This window comes from Panthera onca, chromosome B3 (assembly GCF_046562875.1).
Source record: "Panthera onca isolate mPanOnc1 chromosome B3, mPanOnc1 haplotype 2, whole genome shotgun sequence".
Classification (NCBI taxonomy): Eukaryota; Metazoa; Chordata; class Mammalia; order Carnivora; family Felidae; genus Panthera; species Panthera onca.
The window spans coordinates 69,481,264-69,501,591 of NC_138344.1; the positions used below are offsets into that span (position 1 = coordinate 69,481,264).

Here is a 20,328-nt window from a genome sequence, read left to right on the forward strand (position 1 = left end):
CCAAAGTTGGATGCTCAACTGACTCAACCACCGAGGCACCCCTCAGTATTCTCACAATCACCATCAAAATCTCCTGGGTGGCTCAGTCCGCTAAGCCTATGGTTTCATCTCAGGTCATGATCTCACGGTTCCTGAGTTCAAGCCGAGTCAGGCTCCACACGGATGGTGGGGAGTCTGCTTGGGATTCCCTCTGTCCCTCTCCCTCTGCATCTCCCCTGCTCTTGCTTGCTTTCCCTCTCTCTGTCTCTCTCCCCAAAAAAAAAAAAAAAAAAAAAAAAAAAAAAAAATCTCGTCACCAAAAGGTTAGAGGTCACACTGGAAAGAACCCATGGGAAAAGAAAGGATATCTAATTCACTATATGAGGGCTTGGAATAGATTAAAATCATTTACACTATTCATGCAACCATAGTCAATCTTTACTATGTTCTACCTATGTTAGTATTTTTCTCTAAATAGAATTGTGTTTTCACCTGGCTTCATTCTAAGAATAAGATCCATTAAAAGAAATATAACTTTTTCTTTTTTTGTTTTTAATATTTAAAAAAAATTTTTTTTATACATTTATTTTTGATAGACAGAGAGAGCACAGTGGAGGAGGGGCAGAGAGAGAAGGAGACACAGAATCTGAAGCAAGCTCCAGGCTCTGAGCTGTCAGCAGAGCCCGATACAGGGGCTCGAACTCACGAACCATGAAATCATGACCTGAGCCGAAGTCGGACACTTAACCAACTGAGCCACCCATCTGCCCCAATGTTTATTTACTTTTGAGAGCAAGAGACAGACAAAGTGTGAGCAGGGGAGGGGCAGAGAGAGAGGGAGATACAGAACTGGAAGCAGACTCCAGGCTCTGAGCTGTCTGTACAGAGCCTGACATGAGCTTGAACTCATGAGCCATAAGAACATGAGTCGGAATTTAAACTGACTGAGCCACCCAAGCGTCCCAAAATGTAACTTTTTCTAATACACTAAAATAAACACATCTTTCATACGTTCAGTATATTCTTAAAAGTTATATTAAAATTATTTCACTAACTCCCTATGCCCACCATTAACATTTGGTTTTTAATGAAGCCTTTATTCCTGTCTCACTGATAAATGTACATCTCCTTAGAAATCTGAGGAGCGGGGTGCCTGGGTGGCTCAGTCGGTTGAGCGTCCAACTTCGGCTCCGGTCATGATCTCACGGTCCGTGAGTTCGAGCCCTGCGTCGGGCTCTGTGCTGACAGTTCAGAGCCTGGAGCCTGCTTCAGATTCTGTGTCTCCCTCTCTCTCTGACCCTCCCCCCGTTCATGCTCTGTCTCTCCCCCGTTCATGCTCTGTCTCTCTCTGTCTCAAAAAAATAAACATTAAAAAAAAAAATTAAAAAAAAAAAGAAATCTGAGGAGCGGAGGACTAGTAAAGGATTGTTAGAGTAAACCAGGTTCATTGCTTGTTCAGACTTCTCAATTTTTAGCATCATTTGTAAGAGTATTCTACATTTGGAAATATTCTACACAAAATTAAAAAAAAAAAAAATCCAGCACATGAAAACGTAGAAGCAGCAAGTAACTTTCCATTAATTTTGAGAACTACACACAGAAAAGATTTAGAACCTAACAGGAATTAGGAACTACTGAGAAAATAGAACAGCCTAGTTGAGAAAACAAATAATGTGTCTGTTTAGAGGGATAATGTGGTGTGGTGAAAAGAAAAAAGGCTTTAGAGTCACAGAGATTCTAGTCTGAATTCTCCATCTATCACTTCAACAGCCTATCTAATTTCTTGGCACCTAAATTCCCTCACCTGTACAATGGTGATAATGATTGCCTGTCTTGGCTTTTGTCAGGATTCAATAAGCCAATATTTGTAACACACTTAGCATACAATAGGTACTCAACAATTACTACTGTAATGTTGATGACATTTTGTAGTGTAAAATCATTGCCACTTTCAACCTGGCAAAACCAAGAAATGCTAAAGTCTTTAAAGTTTATCAGCTTACAATCTATTTTTGTAACGTATGCCAAATATCCAAATTCAGTCGGAAATTTGAAAACTTTTTTACAATATGCTACAACTACACTTAACATTTTTATAATCCTAAACTAAATGCTGCTTTGAGTATAGATTATAAGAATATTAAGCAGTAAGAATGTATATATCTTTTGGAGAAATTTTATCTTTACAGAATCACATCAGTTCCAATCTGGTATATCCCCTGTTGGGCAAAAGCAGCAGATGGTATACAGAGGATTGCACACTAAGCAAGGAAAAATTGGGGAAAGACTCTAAAAAACTGGTGATAAGAATACTGAAATACGGAATGAAAGAGTTCAATATTGCCAGAGTGTAATATAAAGGTTAGCAATCTAAACAAAGTTTTAAGATGTAAAAAAACTGAAAAGACTCAGAATCAAATTTGTATTCTTGTATTAAGGTCTCAGGTACAGCATAAAAATACATAGTAAAAAGAACTGGTAAAGTATTTCAGGGAGGTGTTCTTTCTGACAATGATGGAATATAAGGGGGTAGGAAGGGAGGCAGAAAAACATGTCTCACTGAGTCACCTTTAAGGATAAACTTTTGAGGGGTGCATAGGTGGCTCAGTCAGTTAAGCATCCAACTCTTGATTTCGGCTAAGGTAATCTCAAGATGATGAGATCAAGCCCCATATTAGGCTCTGTGCTGGGTGTGGAGCTTGCTGAAGATTCTCTCTCTCTCTGTGCCCCTCCCCTGCTCCCGCACTCTCTTTCAAAAACAACAAAAAAATTTTTTTTAATAAAAAGGATAAACTTTTGAACTTAAACTTAATAAACTTTTAAACTTAATATCTGAGGATATGAAGACAGCAGATGTGAATTTTTGTTATTTGGCTTTGTAAAAGCCCCACGTGAATAGTTAAAAGGACACACAAAAAAAGCTTTAAATCTTTACTACAGAAAAGGTTTTTTAAATTTTTTATTATAAGCAGGCTCCACACCAGACACAGGGCTTGAACTCACAACCCTGAGATCAAGAGTCACAGGCTCTACTGGCTGAGCCAGCCAGGTTCCCTAGAAAAGATTTTTTTTTTTAAATCAATACAAAGAAATTCTTCAGTTGTCTATTTCAACTTATTTCAGTGTTAGTCAGTAAAGAAAGTACTAATAGCACTAATAGCAGAACTAATAGCAATCTAACTTCTTGTGGGTTAATAAAATTTAAATTCTATATAACACAATCTCTCTCATAGTATGCTCGCATACCATCTGGATTACTTGACAGTTAATATCTGGACATGCTATTCAATACCAATATAGGTTCCTTTCTTTTCTGTTACAAGTGTGTTTCTGAACATTTCCTTAGAATCCTATTTCAAAGAAAGGAGAAATCTTCAATCTGCTATCTGTGTATATCAAGTGAAAGTAAATTCAGTAGCTGAAGTCTGCCTAATCTGTAGACACAATAAGAAGATCTGAGGAGGGAAAGAACAATTATTTCAGAGAAACACTTTAACAAACTCAATAAACATTTAAATACATAATGAATGAAACATTTACACCTGATTAAGTAAATGTAATAAATAGTAAAATTCAATTGCGTTGTTCCTATAAAACCCATCACAGATCTGATGACATATGAAATCCTGTGGACACATGAACATGAAGATATAAAGTAACTTACTCTTAAAAAACTAGCACATAAAATTTACAAGTTTGAATACTGCCTCTGCTACTACTCCCATGTTGCTCGAGGCAAGTACTTACTGTCCACAGACAGCCTGGTGTAGCTCTAAAAAGGCATTAACACCCACTATTCCCACAGAGTGAGGAGAAGATGAAACTGATAATCCTTCATTAAGTAGTCTCATCTCTTAGCCCTCTTCACCTTATGTCCAATGTGCTAACTGCCTTAAACTTTTGTTTTGCACAGGCTCTCTACCTTCCTCTCATACCTGCTATTGTTTTACTCTTGTAATCTTCTCTAGATCTCCCTTCAAGAATCAGTGGTGTTCTCATCCTCTGAGATACCCATCTAGGGTCCCCTGTAGGCAGTATTATTATTCTCCCCATCTGGTACCCAAAGCTGTTTCTTTTTGCTCTTATTAAACGACTAAATCACAGTAAGTAAAAGATGGCTCTTATTTTTGAATGCTGTGTCACTCATGGAGTAAGCGCTTTATATTCATTTTCCCATGTAATTCACAACCACCATGTAAAGTAGGTACTGTTATTCCTACTATATCCTTTTGTTTTATCAAAGAGCAAAGTAAGGCTTTGAGAAGTTAAATAACTTGCCCAAAAGTCACTCAAGTAATAATTAATACAAATTATCACTACTTTTAATTAGTAATAATTAGTAGGACTGGGATTCAAAGCCAGGTCTCTGGCTCCAAAGCCATTCTGCTGCCTTTGGTGGGGATCTTAAGGCATTTGTAGCCTTAAAAAGAAGGTAAAACACCTGGCATGATATTTGCACTGCACAGGTGTTTAGTGAATTAAAAAGGCAGGAAAAAGGTCTATTCACTCAATAGGCTCTTGTGTGCAATTCACCTGGATCCGGAGATATAAAAATGTCTGACAAAGTCTCTATCCTCAAGAACTACAGTTAGTCTACTGGGGGAAGAGAGACAAGTGTAACAGGTGATTGTAATATGGATTGTAATACGGATGGTTCATACAATTCCTATGGACAGGTTGCTGAGAAAACATAGGATGGGGCACCTAAACTGGATAGGGAAAGAGGAAAGCAGTCAAGAAAGATGTTAGTTGGGAAAGTCTGAGTTTCTGCTTTTCCTTTCAAAACCAATTAAGCAGCGGCGCCTGGGTGGCTTACGTGACATCAGCTCAGGTCATGATCTCACGGCTCATGAGTTTGAACCTCGCATTGGGCTCAGTGCTGACAGCTCAGAGCCTGGAGCCTGCTTCGGATTCTGTGCCTCCCTGTCCTGCTCCCACTCTCTTTCTCTCAAAAATAAATAAACCTTAAAAAACAAAAATTAAAAAAAAAAAACAAAAAACAAAATTAAGCAGGTTCTACTAGATTGGTAGCCAGCATGCCAAGGATTAATGTATTTCTTAGAATTAGTTTAGATTATATCTATACTCATATTTCTATTTTATCTCAAATTATATGCCTAGTTCAAATAAATCTCACCTCTGAAAAAACACATCGTAAAGAATGATTTGCTTTCTAAATATGTTCCATTTATATGAAACTACGTATTTTTCTCTCCTCACAGATACAGACAGAAAAACATTAAGAAAGTGACTGGTTATACAACTGGCTAGTGTTAGCTTGCCACAAAACCACAATCAATTTAGGAGACTTAACTCAGAAGACCAAGGGGCTAAAACTTACTACATTTCAAGCAACTGCTCCCAAAACACCATCTATCATCAAGAATGTTAGAATCCAAAAACAAAACAAAACCCAAAACAAAAAAACCCTTCTAATTAAGTTTTTCCCATATGTTTCCCTCCTTCCCCTCTAATTTAACCCTACAATAAAGAAAATACAGTTTAGGTAATATATTCCCATCAGTTGTTCACTTACCAAACAATAGTTCATTCAAGTGGACACTTTCGGGCTGTCATGGAAAACGCCAAAATAAAAAGCCTTATTAAATTCAAGTTAGATTATATCTGTAACTTCTTTGCCCAAAGCAATAACTATGAAAAACATAAATTAAACCTATCAATGTCATTTTATTACAAAGTTGGCTGCTATCAAAATTTTTACAGCTCTTCTAGGTGGTTGCTAATAGTTTAAATGATTTCAACGCTGCTGTAATCCGAGGAAAGCAGATTTCACCAAACATGATGGGACCAGTAAGGATGAAATAATAGAGGTGGTGAAGAAAGGAAATAAAAAACAATGAGAAGTCAAATGAGGTACAGATAGACTTCACTTGTTTACATCTTGTGAAATTAATTAAGACAAAAGCAAAGCCAAAAGCCTAAAGGGATTAAAATCTGACGGCAGCAAACGTAAACAACTAAGAAAGTGTAACTTCAAACACACACAATCCAGGGAAGAAAACCTAACTTCTTTGAGCTAAAGTTGCGGAGAATCAAGTTCAAAGTAGGCTAAACTTACTTTCAATTTACCACCCTTGACTATTCAGCAAAATGAAAACAACCTGGCAAACAGTTTCCATAAAATCGTATCTCCCCCAAGTAAATTTTCTCACTAAAAGGAAAAAATAAACAAGAAGAATGTTTTTCGTAGTCCTTTGTTTTTACGTTAGAGATTCTTAAAAATTCATACAGGCGTGGTAAGACAGAAGACAGTAAACAGTTTACAGAAAGGAATTATGATGTCTTAGTTGCTATAGGAAAAATTAGATTCATGGAATTTTGAGAGATTATTTATTCCCTTAGCCTTTATTCATATATTAGAGGTTTTTTTTTTTTTGACAATTTGTGAAATTTATAGACTTAAAAAAATAAAGGGCTTCAAACTACTTCTATCTTTTAATATAGTATTAACTAACATTTTAATTGCATGTTTAAAAATTCAAAACCACAATCCCGCCAGCAATTCTAACTGTTACCATTTAGAGAAAATAATAGGGATAATGACATTCATCAAATTTACTAAACCTGATGTTATGCTAGTCACCATAATGACCTACTGTACTTCTTTTATTAAAGAATTCTTAGACCATTTGCTACTGAATTAATGTTTAACTGGTAAACTGAGGCAAAATACTGGATAATCTGAGAAGGCACAAGTGCAGAGTCCACTGTACAAAACTACTGAGCCATGCTTTCCCCCTTTATGTGCTTTTCCAGATATATTTTAAACTCAGCAAAAGGTAAAATTTAAATTTGGCATAATTAACTTTTACTGTGCCTTTCTTTTTGCTTGAAAACTCTTCTCATACACTGCCACCGATTCAATTTCACCTGTAGGTAATGAACACAGAACTCATTGTGGGGAAAATAAACCAGAATGGGAAAAAAAGAGAAGTTATCAGATACACAAAGGAGTGAAACAGCTGACTGAAAAACACCTTAACCACAATACTTTCCCTCCATCCTTAAGGAGATATTTTTAGTATTTTAGTCACCATTTCTTTCATGAAAGACCCCACAGGTTCCAGAAGCTCCCAAGTTGAGTACTCACCTAGTTCATCTGAATGCTGAATCAGGGCTTTTATTTCTGCTAAGCTGGTCGCCCCCTCTTGGGAGACCGAAGCTGCTGCCCCCTCCTCTGGGTCCTCCACCTTAGTCACGGTGAAGTGTGGCATTGTTACACGTAGAAATCCCGTGCTCGTTCTGTAGTTACACTGCCCTCCACTCTACTTTCCTTACCTACCTCTTCCTTACTGTGCCCCTTTCGCACTCAAATCACTGCCTACGGGAGACGAAGGCTGGGAAGAGGGAAGTACTTTCTGCTCACGTGACCTACAGCCCCAAGGGAGTGGAACTCTGGAAGACACGCCTTCCACAGTGTTTATCATTCACTCGAAAGGATTAGGCACTCCACCCCTTGCTTATGGTTGTTAAGCTCAAGAATCCCAAGAACTTCTTAGGCCGCCTTTCCAGAGCTGCCAAAAGCTGCGAGTGGGCAGAATTCATGACCTGCCGCCCCCTGTGTGCTCACCCGCTCGTTCCCTTCACTTAAGTTATTTCCATCCCTATGTGCACGTCGTGATCTCAACCTCTGCCCTCACATTTCACACGAGAAAGATTAGGGAACAGTTCATTGTACAAACTTTCCTCTTTAAAGAGAAACTGGCACCACATAAATTTAGGAAATGAAACAAACTATTTATAAGCTTCTGTTGTTGCTTTATTTCAAAGCATATGAAAAATAGTAATTTCTTATGGTTCCGATGAGAACACTCATTCAGCAAGTATTCAATGAATGCCTACATATTTTATACAAGGCATAGTTGTAGATACTGTAGTGTATACCACAACTTCCAAGAAAAGACATTAATATTCCCCGAAGTCCAAGTTTGTTTAAAAGAGCAAAATATTTTTAAAGAGTTCAGACTTTTTTTTTGTACAGAGTTTAAACATCGTGTTTTAAAGAAAAAAAATTCAAGATAATCCCTCTGATTAGGTGGTGTATGGTTCCTTCAACACATGTAACATATTTAAATCTTGGTATATTTTATCAGATAACTGTGTCCAGTGCTCAGTTGATGGCTTTAACTATAGAGTATGAGGTCTATCTCTGCACTGATAAGGGACTTCAGTACATTGAGCCCTGTGGTAACTTCTATGTTGATGATAGAATATAAGGGCTTTGTTGTTAGTAACACCTGACATATAAGGCTGCACTAAATTTAACAAAGAAGGAATGATAGTTTATAATCCTCATTTATTCCTATACCATTTCTAAAAGAAAAGGAAACCAATAGTTGTTAAAGATCTACTTTGTACTCTGCATTGCACTAAAAACTTTTCATTATGATTTCATTTAATCATCACAGAAACATTAGGCTAAGCAACTTGCCCAAAGTCACAGAGTTTGTAAACAGCAAAGCCCAACCTAAAAACCTGTAATACCCTTGTTAGTAAGCAACATAGAAGTTTCACAGAAAGAAAACTCACACACACACCCCTAAATTTTATTTCATGGGTTCCCATGTAGCACTGATTTGTAATCTTAGCTGCACACTGGAATCACCTGGGGAAATTTACAAAATACTGATGCCTGGGTCCTATCCCAGATACTGTAATTTAATTGCTCTGGAGTAGAGCCTGGGCAATAAGGATTTTAAAAGCTCCCCTATTTCTCACTCTCAGATGGTTCAAACAAGCAGCCAAGATTGCAAATTACTACTATATGGGGGAAAAAAAAGTTTATCACCTAAGAAGTCTTCGTAACTATTTTATTTTTGAAAGAAAATTAAGTGTGGTAGTGCCTTGGGTGATTTTCCCGTACTTACAACTCAGGAAGCTACTCTACTAATTTATTCAAAGGAACTTAACTACCAAATTGTCAAAAATTTCAATAGTAGATTCTGGGTTCCAAATTCTTCAGTGCCACTGGATATTTCCAATAGGATCTTGCCTTTCATATTTATTATAAAAAGAGAGTTGAACTAGGGCTAATCTACAGTTGATGGATAAGAACATTGACTTGTGTTATACATCTGTGTACAGCTTGTGCATATAAGTCTATGTAAAAATATTATCCTGTCACCTCTCCCCTCTAAAAATATCTGCAAACCAAACAAGTAGGAAGGCAAAACATTCCTGTTGACCTATGATAGGCGTATTTATTTACCAAACTCGATGATTTGATACCACAGTGCTCAGCAATTTTAAAATAGTTCTCTCCTAGAATGGCCTATAGATAAAAGTGCAATGGCAAAAAAAATTGAAGGCAAAGTTAAAGTAATACAGAAAAAGCTGGGGAGGGGGTGCGGTTCTGGTAAAGCTGAGGGCAGTGCTGTGTAGACAGTGATTAGATAGGGAAGGTAGGATATAAGAAAACGCTATTTAACATACAATAAACTACCACAATGGAGGCACCTGGCTGGTTTAGTTGGAAGAGCCTGTAACTCTTGATCTTGGGGCTGTAATTTGGAGTCCCCCATTGGGCATAGTGACTACTTAAAAAATAAATAAGATAAAAACATCAATAAACTACCACAGTGAAGTACCACTGCATATCCACACTAATGGCTAAAACTGGTAAGACTGGAAACACCAAATCTGGTGAGAATGTTAAACAAAAGATACTTTTATATATTGGCGTAAATTGGTTCACCCAATTTAGGGAAAAGTCTAGTACTCTCCCCTATAACTCAGCAATTGCACTTCTAGGTATTTATCCTCCCAAAATGAAAACATATTCCCACAAAAAGACTTGTCCAAGAATATTCATAACAGCTTATTAACAATAACCAAAAACTGGAAACAACCCAGATGTATATCCATAGCAGAATGGGAAAACCAACTATGATGTATTCATACAAAAGATTACTATTCAGATAAAAAAAGGAATGACTCAGTGATACAAGCAACAATCTGAATGTATATCAAAACATCACGCTACATGAAAGTAGCCTTAAGAGTGCACAATAGGGGCGCCTGAGTGGCTCAGTCGGTTAAGCGTCTGACTTCAGCTCAGGTCACGATCTCGCGGTCCGCGAGTTCGAGCCCCGCGTCGGGCTCTGGGCTGATGGCTCAGAGCCTGGAGCTTGCTTCCGATTCTGTGTCTCCCTCTCTCTCTCTGCCCCTCCCCCGTTCATGCTGTGTCTCTCTCTGTCTCAAAAATAAATAAACGTTAAAAAAAAATTTTTTTTTAAAAAAGAGTGCACAATATATGAACCCACTATATGAGGTTTTACAACAGGCAAAACTAATCTATGGTGCAAAAACAAACCAGGACAAGGGCTGCCTCTGGGGGAAGGGGGACACAGGAAAACTTCCCAGAGTGATAGTAATATTCTACATCTTGTTAGAGTTTAGGATTCCATAGGTGTATGCATTCATCAAAAGCTGATGTTCACTTAAAATTAGTGTTATTCATTGTATGAAAACTTCACCTAAAAAAAAAAAAAAAAAAAGCTACAGGGGTGCCTGGGTGGCTCAGTTGGTTAAGTGGCTGACTCCTGATTTCAGTTCAGGTCATAAGCTCCAGATCATGAGATCAAGCCCCACATCAGACTCTGTGATGACAGTGCTGAGCCTGCTTGGGACTCTCTCTTCCTCTCTCTCTGCCCCTCCCCTGCTCTCTCTCTCTCTCTCTCTCTCTCTCAATCAATCAATAAGTGTATTTTTAAAAAAGCTACAAACAAATACTGAATTCTAATAATATGCATTTTGAAGTATCTGGGAGAGGTGAGCTGATACCTCTAATTTACCACGAAATGCAATAAGATAGATGGATAAATAGGTGTTAGGAAAAGTACAATAAAATGTTAATGATAGATTCTGAGTGGTGGGTGTAAAGGTGTTCACTTATATAAAAGCCTTCCAACTTTCTGTATGTTTGAAAATTTTCATAATAAAACACTGGAAAAAATACAAACAACTGACACCATTATGAAAATAAACATATAAGTCAGAGACTGGGAGAAAATATTCATAAAACATGTACTTGACAAAGGACTTATATCTTAAATATATAAAAATCCTCTACAACTCAATAATAAGAAAAAAAACTCAATACAAAATAAAAAAAAGATTTAAATAGACAATTCACAAAGGAAGTTATATAAATGGTTAATAAGCACTGGAAAAAGTGTTCAACATCATTGGCTTTCAGGAAATGCAAATTAAAATCACCATTAAAACTGTTGGCAAGGATGTAGAGCAAATGTTGGTGGGAATATAAAATAATACAACCACTTTGGAAAAAGGTTTGGCAGCTTTTTATAAATTTTGTCTTTTTTTTTTCATTTGAGAGAAAGAGAGAGAGAGAAAGAGCAAGGAAGAGGGGCAGAGGGAGAGGCGAAGAGAGAGAGGGGGGGAGAGAGAGAGAGAGAGAGAGAGAGAGAGAGAGAGAGAGAATTTTAAGCAGGCTCCACGACCACAGGGCTCAATTCCATAACCTTGGGATCATGACCTAAGTTGAAATCAAGGGTTGGACAGATGCTCAACCAACTGAGACACCCAGGTGCCACTTTTACAAATTTCAAACAAGTATGTTTATAAACCTTTATTCATAACAGCCCAAATAGGAAACAGACAAGTTATCCATCAATAAGATAAACAACCTGTAGTATATTCATACAAAAGAGTATTACTCAACAATAACCAGGAACAAACTATTGATACATTCAACAACATGGATGAATCTCAAAAACATTTTAAGTTATATATTACATATTAATCATATGCATACAAAAGTGTTTAGAGTTGAAGCATAACTGATGCCCGCAACTTAATTTGAAATGCTTTAAAAATAGATGGATCCAATGGAAGGGATAAATATGTGGTAAAACAAATAGAGCATAATGTTAATTGTAGCATCTGGAGGATAAAGATGGTTGTTTACCAAAAATCTTACAATTTTTCTGTATGTTTGAAAATTTTCTTAATAAAATGTTGGAAAAAATACAATGAATTGAAGTTCACTGAAATCTTTATAAAGATCTTTAGGTGTGAGTATAAAGCAAAGCACTTATGGGTCAAATTCCATTTCACGTAAAATTTAAGCAGTTACATAAATGCTAGTCCTGTACTTTGATTTTATAGTGTTGAATGCTGTTTGAAATGAATCATACAGGTTTGAAATATTTAGTTTTACATTTAAAAAAAAACCATAGTTTTTTTCAAATCTTTTTTTTTTTTTTTTTAAGTTTATTTCTTTAGAGATAGAGACATCATGAGCAGGCGAGGAGCAGAGAGAGAGGGAGAAGAGAGAGAATCCCAAGCAGACTCTGCACCGTGAGCACAGAGCCTGACGTGGGCTTGAACCACGAAACTTTGAGATCATGACCTGAGCCGAAACAGAGAGTTGGAAGCTTAACCAACTGAGCCACCCAGGCGCCCCTATGGTATTTTTTAGTAGTAAGACATAAGCCCAGGCTAGGGCAAAAGCACATTTATAATGGCATTACTCCCATAGTGCTTTGTACATTAGGCCAAATATTATACATTATTTATATTACTAGTTTCAGTAAAACTTTTTTGTGACATTATGTTTTTTTTTTTTTAAAAGCATGCCCATTCTTTAGAAGAATGGATCTACCATGGGTAATATTTTGGAAGTACAATTTACTGTTCTACACTATCCAATTACTTATTTTTAATCAGAGCTAACAACTCATGACAACCAGCATTTTGTTTTATTCAACCCATTTATTAAAAAAACAAAGACAAATTAGATTTAGTGAAAAGACTTGAACAATTAAGGGAAAGTAAGTGGGAAATTATTTTCAACATAAGGATTCTCTTCCAGGTTGTACTATACTGTTATACTACATCACTCAATTTTAGAGCAAATCATATATGCATTTCCTCTTCATTCTCAGAACCTGAGAACTGTATTGTACAAAAGCCACTCACAAATAACCTAGAACCACACTACATCCTGCTGAAGTGATTCTTAAGAATCTAGTAATGCATGCTAAACATGAATTCATGACGCAAGAAAACTTCTATAAGGAAGCAGCAAGCAAAATCCCTGGAATTAAAAAGCCACATACATTTTGAATACATGAGTTTTACCAAATGTCATTCTGTCCATTCCTGAGAGCAGTTTTTAGATATGATGTTAAGGATTTAGTAACATATTAAATAGTATTCTTTCAAAAAACTTAAAAATGCAACTAGAGCTTGATCAAAGGTACCAGCATGCTATTAAAAAGCTGGAAGAGGGGCGCCTGGGTGGCGCAGTCGGTTAAGCGTCCGACTTCAGCCAGGTCACGATCTCGCGGTCCGTGAGTTCGAGCCCCGCGTCAGGCTCTGGGCTGATGGCTCGGAGCCTGGAGCCTGTTTCCGATTCTGTGTCTCCCTCTCTCTCTGCCCCTCCCCCGTTCATGCTCTGTGTCTCTCTGTCCCAAAAATAAATAAAAAACGTTGAAAAAAAAAAAAAATTAAAAAAAAAAAAAAAAAAGCTGGAAAAATATAAAATAGAACAATAGCTCCCATGACACACACAATGTAGACTTAACTCATCTGTCTACACCTTTTTACAGAATTCTTTCACAGACACATAGACACACACACACACACACACACACACACACACACACACACACACTTGATGGGGATGGTGTGGAAAGAAAAGAGGATTCTGATTTGGAAAACAGCTTCAAATCTTATGAATCTCTCCTAAACTCTTGTAGTTTGAAGATACCATTCAGAGTGCTTTATCTACTATTGAGATCCAGCCACACTTGAGAGAGCCTTTAAAATTGTAACCAATTGACAGTTTTGTGCTTACAGCATTTGTTTTATTACAAATGGTGTTTTTACAACAAATAGTAAAGAAAGTGGAATCTACTTCCAAGTAGTTGCTTTTTTCCCCCCAAGCAGTTGCTTCTAATGTAGTAAGTTGTTACTTCAAAATATTTAGGATAGACATTCTCATCAAATCGTTGTAACTGCCAGCCAGCAACTAAATATAAATAGAAAATGGCATTATGCTTTAATTTTCTTGATTAAGGTAAATTTATGATGAACTTTGAGCAACAAAGGTTAATTATGTTTTATCCTCGTAAATTCTTCATGAAGTTTACATAGAAGTAAACCCTTCATACTCTTCATTCTATAAATCTTTCTAACAATAAATTCATCTTATTAAGAGATGTTGTTTGACAGGAAAAAGATCTGAATTATAGGATTTCATTAAAATGTCTGAATTACAGAACTTCTAAAAAAGCACAGAATTTCCAAAAATTTTAACTTACCTTCAAATATTAAGAAAAGAAAGAGGTCATGTGTTAGAGCAGGCATTCTTAAGGAAAATATCAGACTTGCATAAAGGACTAACCTACTCCATGACCCCATTCAGTTACTCAGGCTTTAAAGGGCCACTGGTAGGGAAACACTACCTCATGAGGTATCATTCAGAAGGTTAGGCAAACATTCAAAAGAACAGTGCTTTGCAAATGATTGCTGGTAAAGGAATATTTTTCTTTATATTCAGAATTCATTGAGGGCTAAAAATCTTATGAATTACTAGAAAAATATACAAAACACAAGTTCTAATTTTTAGTATTAGATTTGAGATAAAATTGCTCTATCAAACTGCTAAGCAAGTTTTTTAAAACTTTCAATTTCTGAACTTACCTCCTCACACAGGTTAGGTAGACAGCTGATGGACCAGCACCATTTACATACTACACTCCATGGCTGTGTTACAGAATACTGTAAACATTTTACTGGCAGTTCACTACTTAAATTTAGAGCTATAGCTGGAAAAGTATACAGACTCTCATTCTTAAGTAGAAAATATATATATACATTTTTCCTTAATATATCAGCAAACCCTCTTTCCTCTTCAGACACTGGAAATAGTGGTTTAAAATACTGAAATGATCCCAAATTCTAAATATTGCCTTATGTAGACAAGTACAGAAAGAATTATAGAGTTAATCAATTACTCTGGTGAAGACCACCTACAATGGATAGTAAGAACTTAAAACCCCTAAATCTCAGAATTACATAAAATTGTCTATGAAAATGGGTTTTTATTAAATGGCATCAGTGATTAATATATAACATATGTTGGGGCTAACATCCGAAAGATAATAAATACCTCAGACATTATTTTCTGATGGATTCATAATATTGCATTGTAAGAAAGACAGAGACTTCTCCAAATCAAAATGTCAGGAAAATCTCATGCTTTATTGAAGCTGAAGAAACCATGCATTATTCAATACATATTTGAGTGACCATTATGTGCCAGGAAATAGGAATACAATGGAGAACAAGACACTGTTCCTGCCCTCAAGGAGCTCACAATCATGTTATCTACCTCACTATATAATAAAAGGCAACATCAGACCAGTTCTGTAAGTACAATATAGTGTAAACATAGAACCTTGAGGGCACAACGCACTACTACCTTGCCCAGTTACTTCTTCAAGGACCTACAGGTGTGAATCTTCACTAAAGAAAAGAACGAAGTAGGAGGATAGTTGATGGCTGGCCAATTTGACAGCTACATCACCCATTTTGGCTGATATTAAAGAAGGCATTATCAAAAGCCTTTGCATACCCAAGAGTCCTCAGCTTCCACTGTTTCCTTCTTCACGATATTACAACTCCCTGTATAAGGCTGCCCATCTCTTTCATTAGTCTAATGTGATTATAGCCTAGATACTGTAAGACCCACGAATCACCAACCAAAAACGTAGCACTGGCACTATGAACATAGACCACTCAGTAACTCACTCAGAATTTCATTTCTGATGTAGGACATTCCATTCTATATTATGAAATAATTGCTAGATAGGTTTCTAGTCAACACTACGAACAGTGCATAGAAAATGAAACTGCAACATATTGTCAAAACTTAAGACATATTTCTAAAAATATAAAGAAAAATGAAAATACAATTCAAAACAAAATTTTATTGTTAATTTCACCTCAGAGAACAAGTTTTTGTTTTTAAAGAAGTTACTGCTTCCTTCCTTCCAACAAAACTCCCATGAGAGAGAGAAAGCGCGTATGCACAAGTGGGAGAGAGGGGCAGAAGACGGGGGGGTGGGGGGGGTGGGGGTGGGGGTGGAGAGAGAGAGAGAGAGAGAGAGAGAGAGAGAGAGAGAGAGAATCTCAAGCAGACTCCACGTTCAGCACGGAGTCTGATGCAGGGCTCCATCCCATAATCCTGGGACCATGACCTGAGCCAAAATCAGGAGTTGGATGCTCAACTGACTGAGCCACCCAAGCACCCCCAAAACTCCATTTTAAAATAGATATACCACGAGGTGCCTGGGTGGCTCAGTTGGTAGAACATGTGATTACCAATTTCAGGGCTGTGATCTAGCCCCACGTTGGGGGTAGAGATTACTAAAAACCAAAACCAAAACCAAAAAACAAGTAGATCTACTGAAACTAGAAATACGAATATTAACTTTCAGGAAGATGAACTAACATGCCTAATAACTGTATAATTCAGCACTACCAAATTGCCCTGGGTATTTGCAAGCCATTTATTTAAAAGACACTGAAATAAGGACACCTGGCTGGCTCAGGTGGTAGAACATGTGACTCTTGATCTCAGGGCTGTAGGTTTGAGCCCCATGTTGGGTGTAGAGATTACTTAAAAATAATATCTTAAAAAAAAAATATATACTTTTAGGCCAGATTTCCTTTTAGGAACACAGAACCTTAAAATTACTCAGGAAACATGTCATTTTACTACCTTCTTTTGAAAAAACAAAAACCCCTATTTCCTTTCATGTCCCCAATCCAGACAAAAAACTGCAAAAATGTACACTGAACATAAAAATTCTATTTCTTTTATACTTCTTCTACTCTACCTTTGCTGCTTACTAAATGCTTCAATACAGCCAACTAATGTTAGTAGAGGAAGTGTAATAACAGGGATACTGATACTAAAATCACACACACCTGGGTTTAAGTTACTAATCTTCAATTTATTACTTGTATGACCTTGGGCAGGTTACTTAACCTTATCAGTTTCAATTTTCTCCTGGATGAGAAATCCCATCATAGCTCTGAAGAAAATGACTTCATTTTAAATGAAAAATATCAAAACACGATTTTTCATTTAATAGGGAAGAATGTTTTCTATTTCCTAATAATTCTTAGAATTCTATTGGAAATGAGTACACTGCAAAACTAAGAAACAAAATTTTTATTTAAAAAAAATGTTTATTTTGAGATACAGAGTGTGAGAGTGTGCACGGCCAAGTGGGGGATGGGCAGAGAACAAGGGAGAGGGAGAATGCCAAGCAGGGTCTGATGCAGGGCTTGATCTCACCAACTGTGAGATCATGACCTGAGATGAAATCAAGAGTCTGATACTGAACCAACTGAACCACCTGGGAGCCCCTAAAACATTTTTAAAATTAAAAAAATTTTTTTAAAATAATTTAGGATGTAAACTAGCCAATTGTGAAAGTAAGTATTCTTTCTGGATATATATATATAAAAGCTTGGATGTTAAATGAAAATGTTCTCAAATAAGATAAATTTCAGTTTGGTTCAATTTCTCATAGCTCCTCAAAGTGATAATGTACATATTTATACAAGAGTTTTAAAAAGTTTTTTAAGTTTATTTATTTTTAAATAATTTAGAGAGAGAGAGAGAGACTGAATCCCAAGCAGGCTCTGCACTGCCAATGCAGAGGCTGATCGATGCAGGGCTCAAACTCCCAAACCGTGAGATCATGACTTGAGCAGAAATTAAGAGTTGGACACTCAAACTGACTAAGCCACCCAGGTGCCCCAAAATATAAGAGTTTTTAAACTTACTGTTTTCTTGTTTTTAAACTAGCTGTATAAAAACGGAATAGTTTTACCCCTAAGTAAAAGTAGATTTGTCTGGTGAAATGGAAAAAATTAGGAAATTCAGGTGCCACTTGGGCAAAAATTAAAACTATTAACCAAATGGTTCTGACTGTAAAAAGAGGAATGCTGTGGTGCTTGGGTGGCCCAGTTAATTGAGGGTCCAACTCTTGATTTCAGCTTGGGTCATGATCCCAGGGTCATGGGATCGAGCCCTGCATCGGGCACTGTGCTGAGGTCGGAGTCTACTTGATATTCTTTCTCCCTCTCTCCCTCTGCCCCACTTGCACGTGCTCTCTCTAAAATAAAAAAAGAAATAACATAAAACTGAGGAATGCTACCAATTGAATATCTTGCATGGATTTCTCAAGACCATTAGAAAAGCATAAGGCTGAGCAATGCAGTAATAAAAATGCAAAGCCAAAGATGCCACTGACTAATTTAGTAGAGAAACTGGAGACTGAAACACAGTTCTAAAAGAACGGGAAATTTTAAAGTGAAAAACACAAACAAACAAACAAAAATACAACAACTAAAGTTAGGATTAAAACCCAAACACAAACACACCTCTTATCTCTTAATTACTTATACACACTTTTTGTTTTCTATCTCTGGCTTCTCAACTACAAAAACTTCCATTTTAAGACTAAAAAAAAGCTTCAGCCCTCACATTTTTTCAGTAGACATCCAAAGGTAACTTCAAAATTTCAGATTGTGGACAGCCTTTCAGATTGATTTATTCACAATAGTGACTTGATTCTGAAATTTTTTTAACTGTAAGTTCCACCAATGATTTAACAGTAGCTTAAAATTCTTCAAAAGTAAAATGCACCTAAATGTCAGAAATGTTAAAAAGATGACAAGTGTATGCCTTAGAACTGAGCAAATATGGTAATAATATTTATTATTCATCAACTATGGAACTTCTGCATTTAAAGCAAGGTGCCTTGTGTGTCTGCTTGTGTGTGTGCTGTATGTTCTGCAGTTTTGTGCTCACACCTTCATTTATAATTGCTGGGCTTCTATACAATACACCAAAGCACTAATTACAGGATCGTAATGAGGAAAATCTTCTTATTTCCCTATTTACTTACAAAACTTCATTAAAATAACACGCTGTTTTATACATTCACAAAATAAAATGCTTTCATAATTCCTACAATATACCCCTCCAAAGTTTCGTATGTGCTAAGAAACCCATCAGCATACTCTGGTTTCTCTTCATATCACATAAATCTTTCACCTTTCTTTACAAAAAATAAAAAGAAAACAACAACAACAAGAGACCTCGCCAAGAACTCAAACACATATAATTTGCATTATTCTGATTCAGCAAACCCACCAGGTGCAGCTGCTGTGCAGACTGTGTCACGCCAAAAGGGCAGGGGTTGGGGGTTGAAATCCAGTTTGTCCTTCTCTAGTGAAGCCTGGAAGGGCTGTCTTTTTTACAATTTACATAAAGGTTGGGGCGCTTGAGTGGCTCAGTCAGTTAAGTGTCTGACTCTTGATTTCAGCTCAGGTCATGATCTCATGGTTTGTGAGTTTGGGCCCTGTGTAGGACTCCACACTAACAGCACGAAGCCTGATTGGGATTCTCTTTTCCCTTTCTTGTCTGCCTGTCCCCCACTTTTGCTCTCTCTCTCTTGCTCTCTCTCAAAATAAATAAAGTTAAAAAAAAAAAGAATTTGCACAAAGGTCTTGCTATTTCAGAGTGCAGGCAGAGGGGACAAAAAGAGAGGCAGCTACAATCCAAAAGTTCATAGCAAGACATCATCCGCATAGGTCATTAAAAATTATCTTAAATGTCAGCGTTAGAAACATTACTCTTATTCTAACAGTCTTGAAATGGGAAGTATAACTTTTAAAGGTGCCCAGGAGTGTCCTTTTCCTTCTTTTCCATTCCAGTAGAGATAATATCAAAGCAAGGTTTATGAGAATCTGGAAGCAAGAAATATGCCACTGACAGGCAAAGAATAAGGCCTTTGGTAGAAAAGAATTAGTGAGGACACAGAAGATATTACCAAAAATAAAAGACACGAAGTTGAAGCATCACTTTACCAACTGCTGAGTCAAAACATAGAGTATGCTAGGACAGACTCTAAAAGAAAGTCCTTTCTATCAAAGCAGCTTTCTTACACACAGTTCAACCTTTGTAAGTTTTTATTATAGATATTTTCTTTTTTTTTTTTTTTTTTTTAATTTTTTCAACGTTTTTTATTTATTTTTGGGACAGAGAGACAGAGCATGAACGGGGGAGGGGCAGAGAGAGAGGGAGACACAGAATCGGAAACAGGCTCCAGGCTCCGAGCCATCTGCCCAGAGCCTGACGCGGGGCTCAAACTCACGGACCGCGAGATCGTGACCTGGCTGAAGTCGGACGCTTAACCGACTGCGCCACCCAGGCGCCCCTATAGATATTTTCAAATATACACAAAAGCAGAGAAAATAGTAAAATGAATCCCCATG

The 20,328-nt window shown here is 36.8% G+C and overlaps 2 protein-coding genes across 6 annotated transcripts in view; both read right to left on the bottom strand.

Moving 5' to 3' along the window:
* LPCAT4 (lysophosphatidylcholine acyltransferase 4) overlaps positions 1-20,328 on the bottom strand; it is a 153,218-nt gene that overhangs the window by 100,413 nt on the left and 32,477 nt on the right. The gene's annotated exons all lie outside the window — the stretch shown is intronic.
* The window catches only part of SLC12A6 (solute carrier family 12 member 6), an 88,683-nt gene that overhangs the window by 60,629 nt on the left and 7,726 nt on the right, over positions 1-20,328 (bottom strand). Inside the window, exon 1 of one of the 4 annotated variants that reach the window (XM_060619028.3) lies at positions 7,091-10,123. The exons of the other annotated variants lie outside the window; for them this stretch is intronic. Within the exon in view, the coding sequence (XP_060475011.1) occupies positions 7,091-7,214 (124 nt within the window). The 5' untranslated portion in view covers positions 7,215-10,123. Of the gene's footprint in view, positions 1-7,090; positions 10,124-20,328 lie in introns of those variants that run through there. 4 annotated transcript variants of the gene reach the window in all.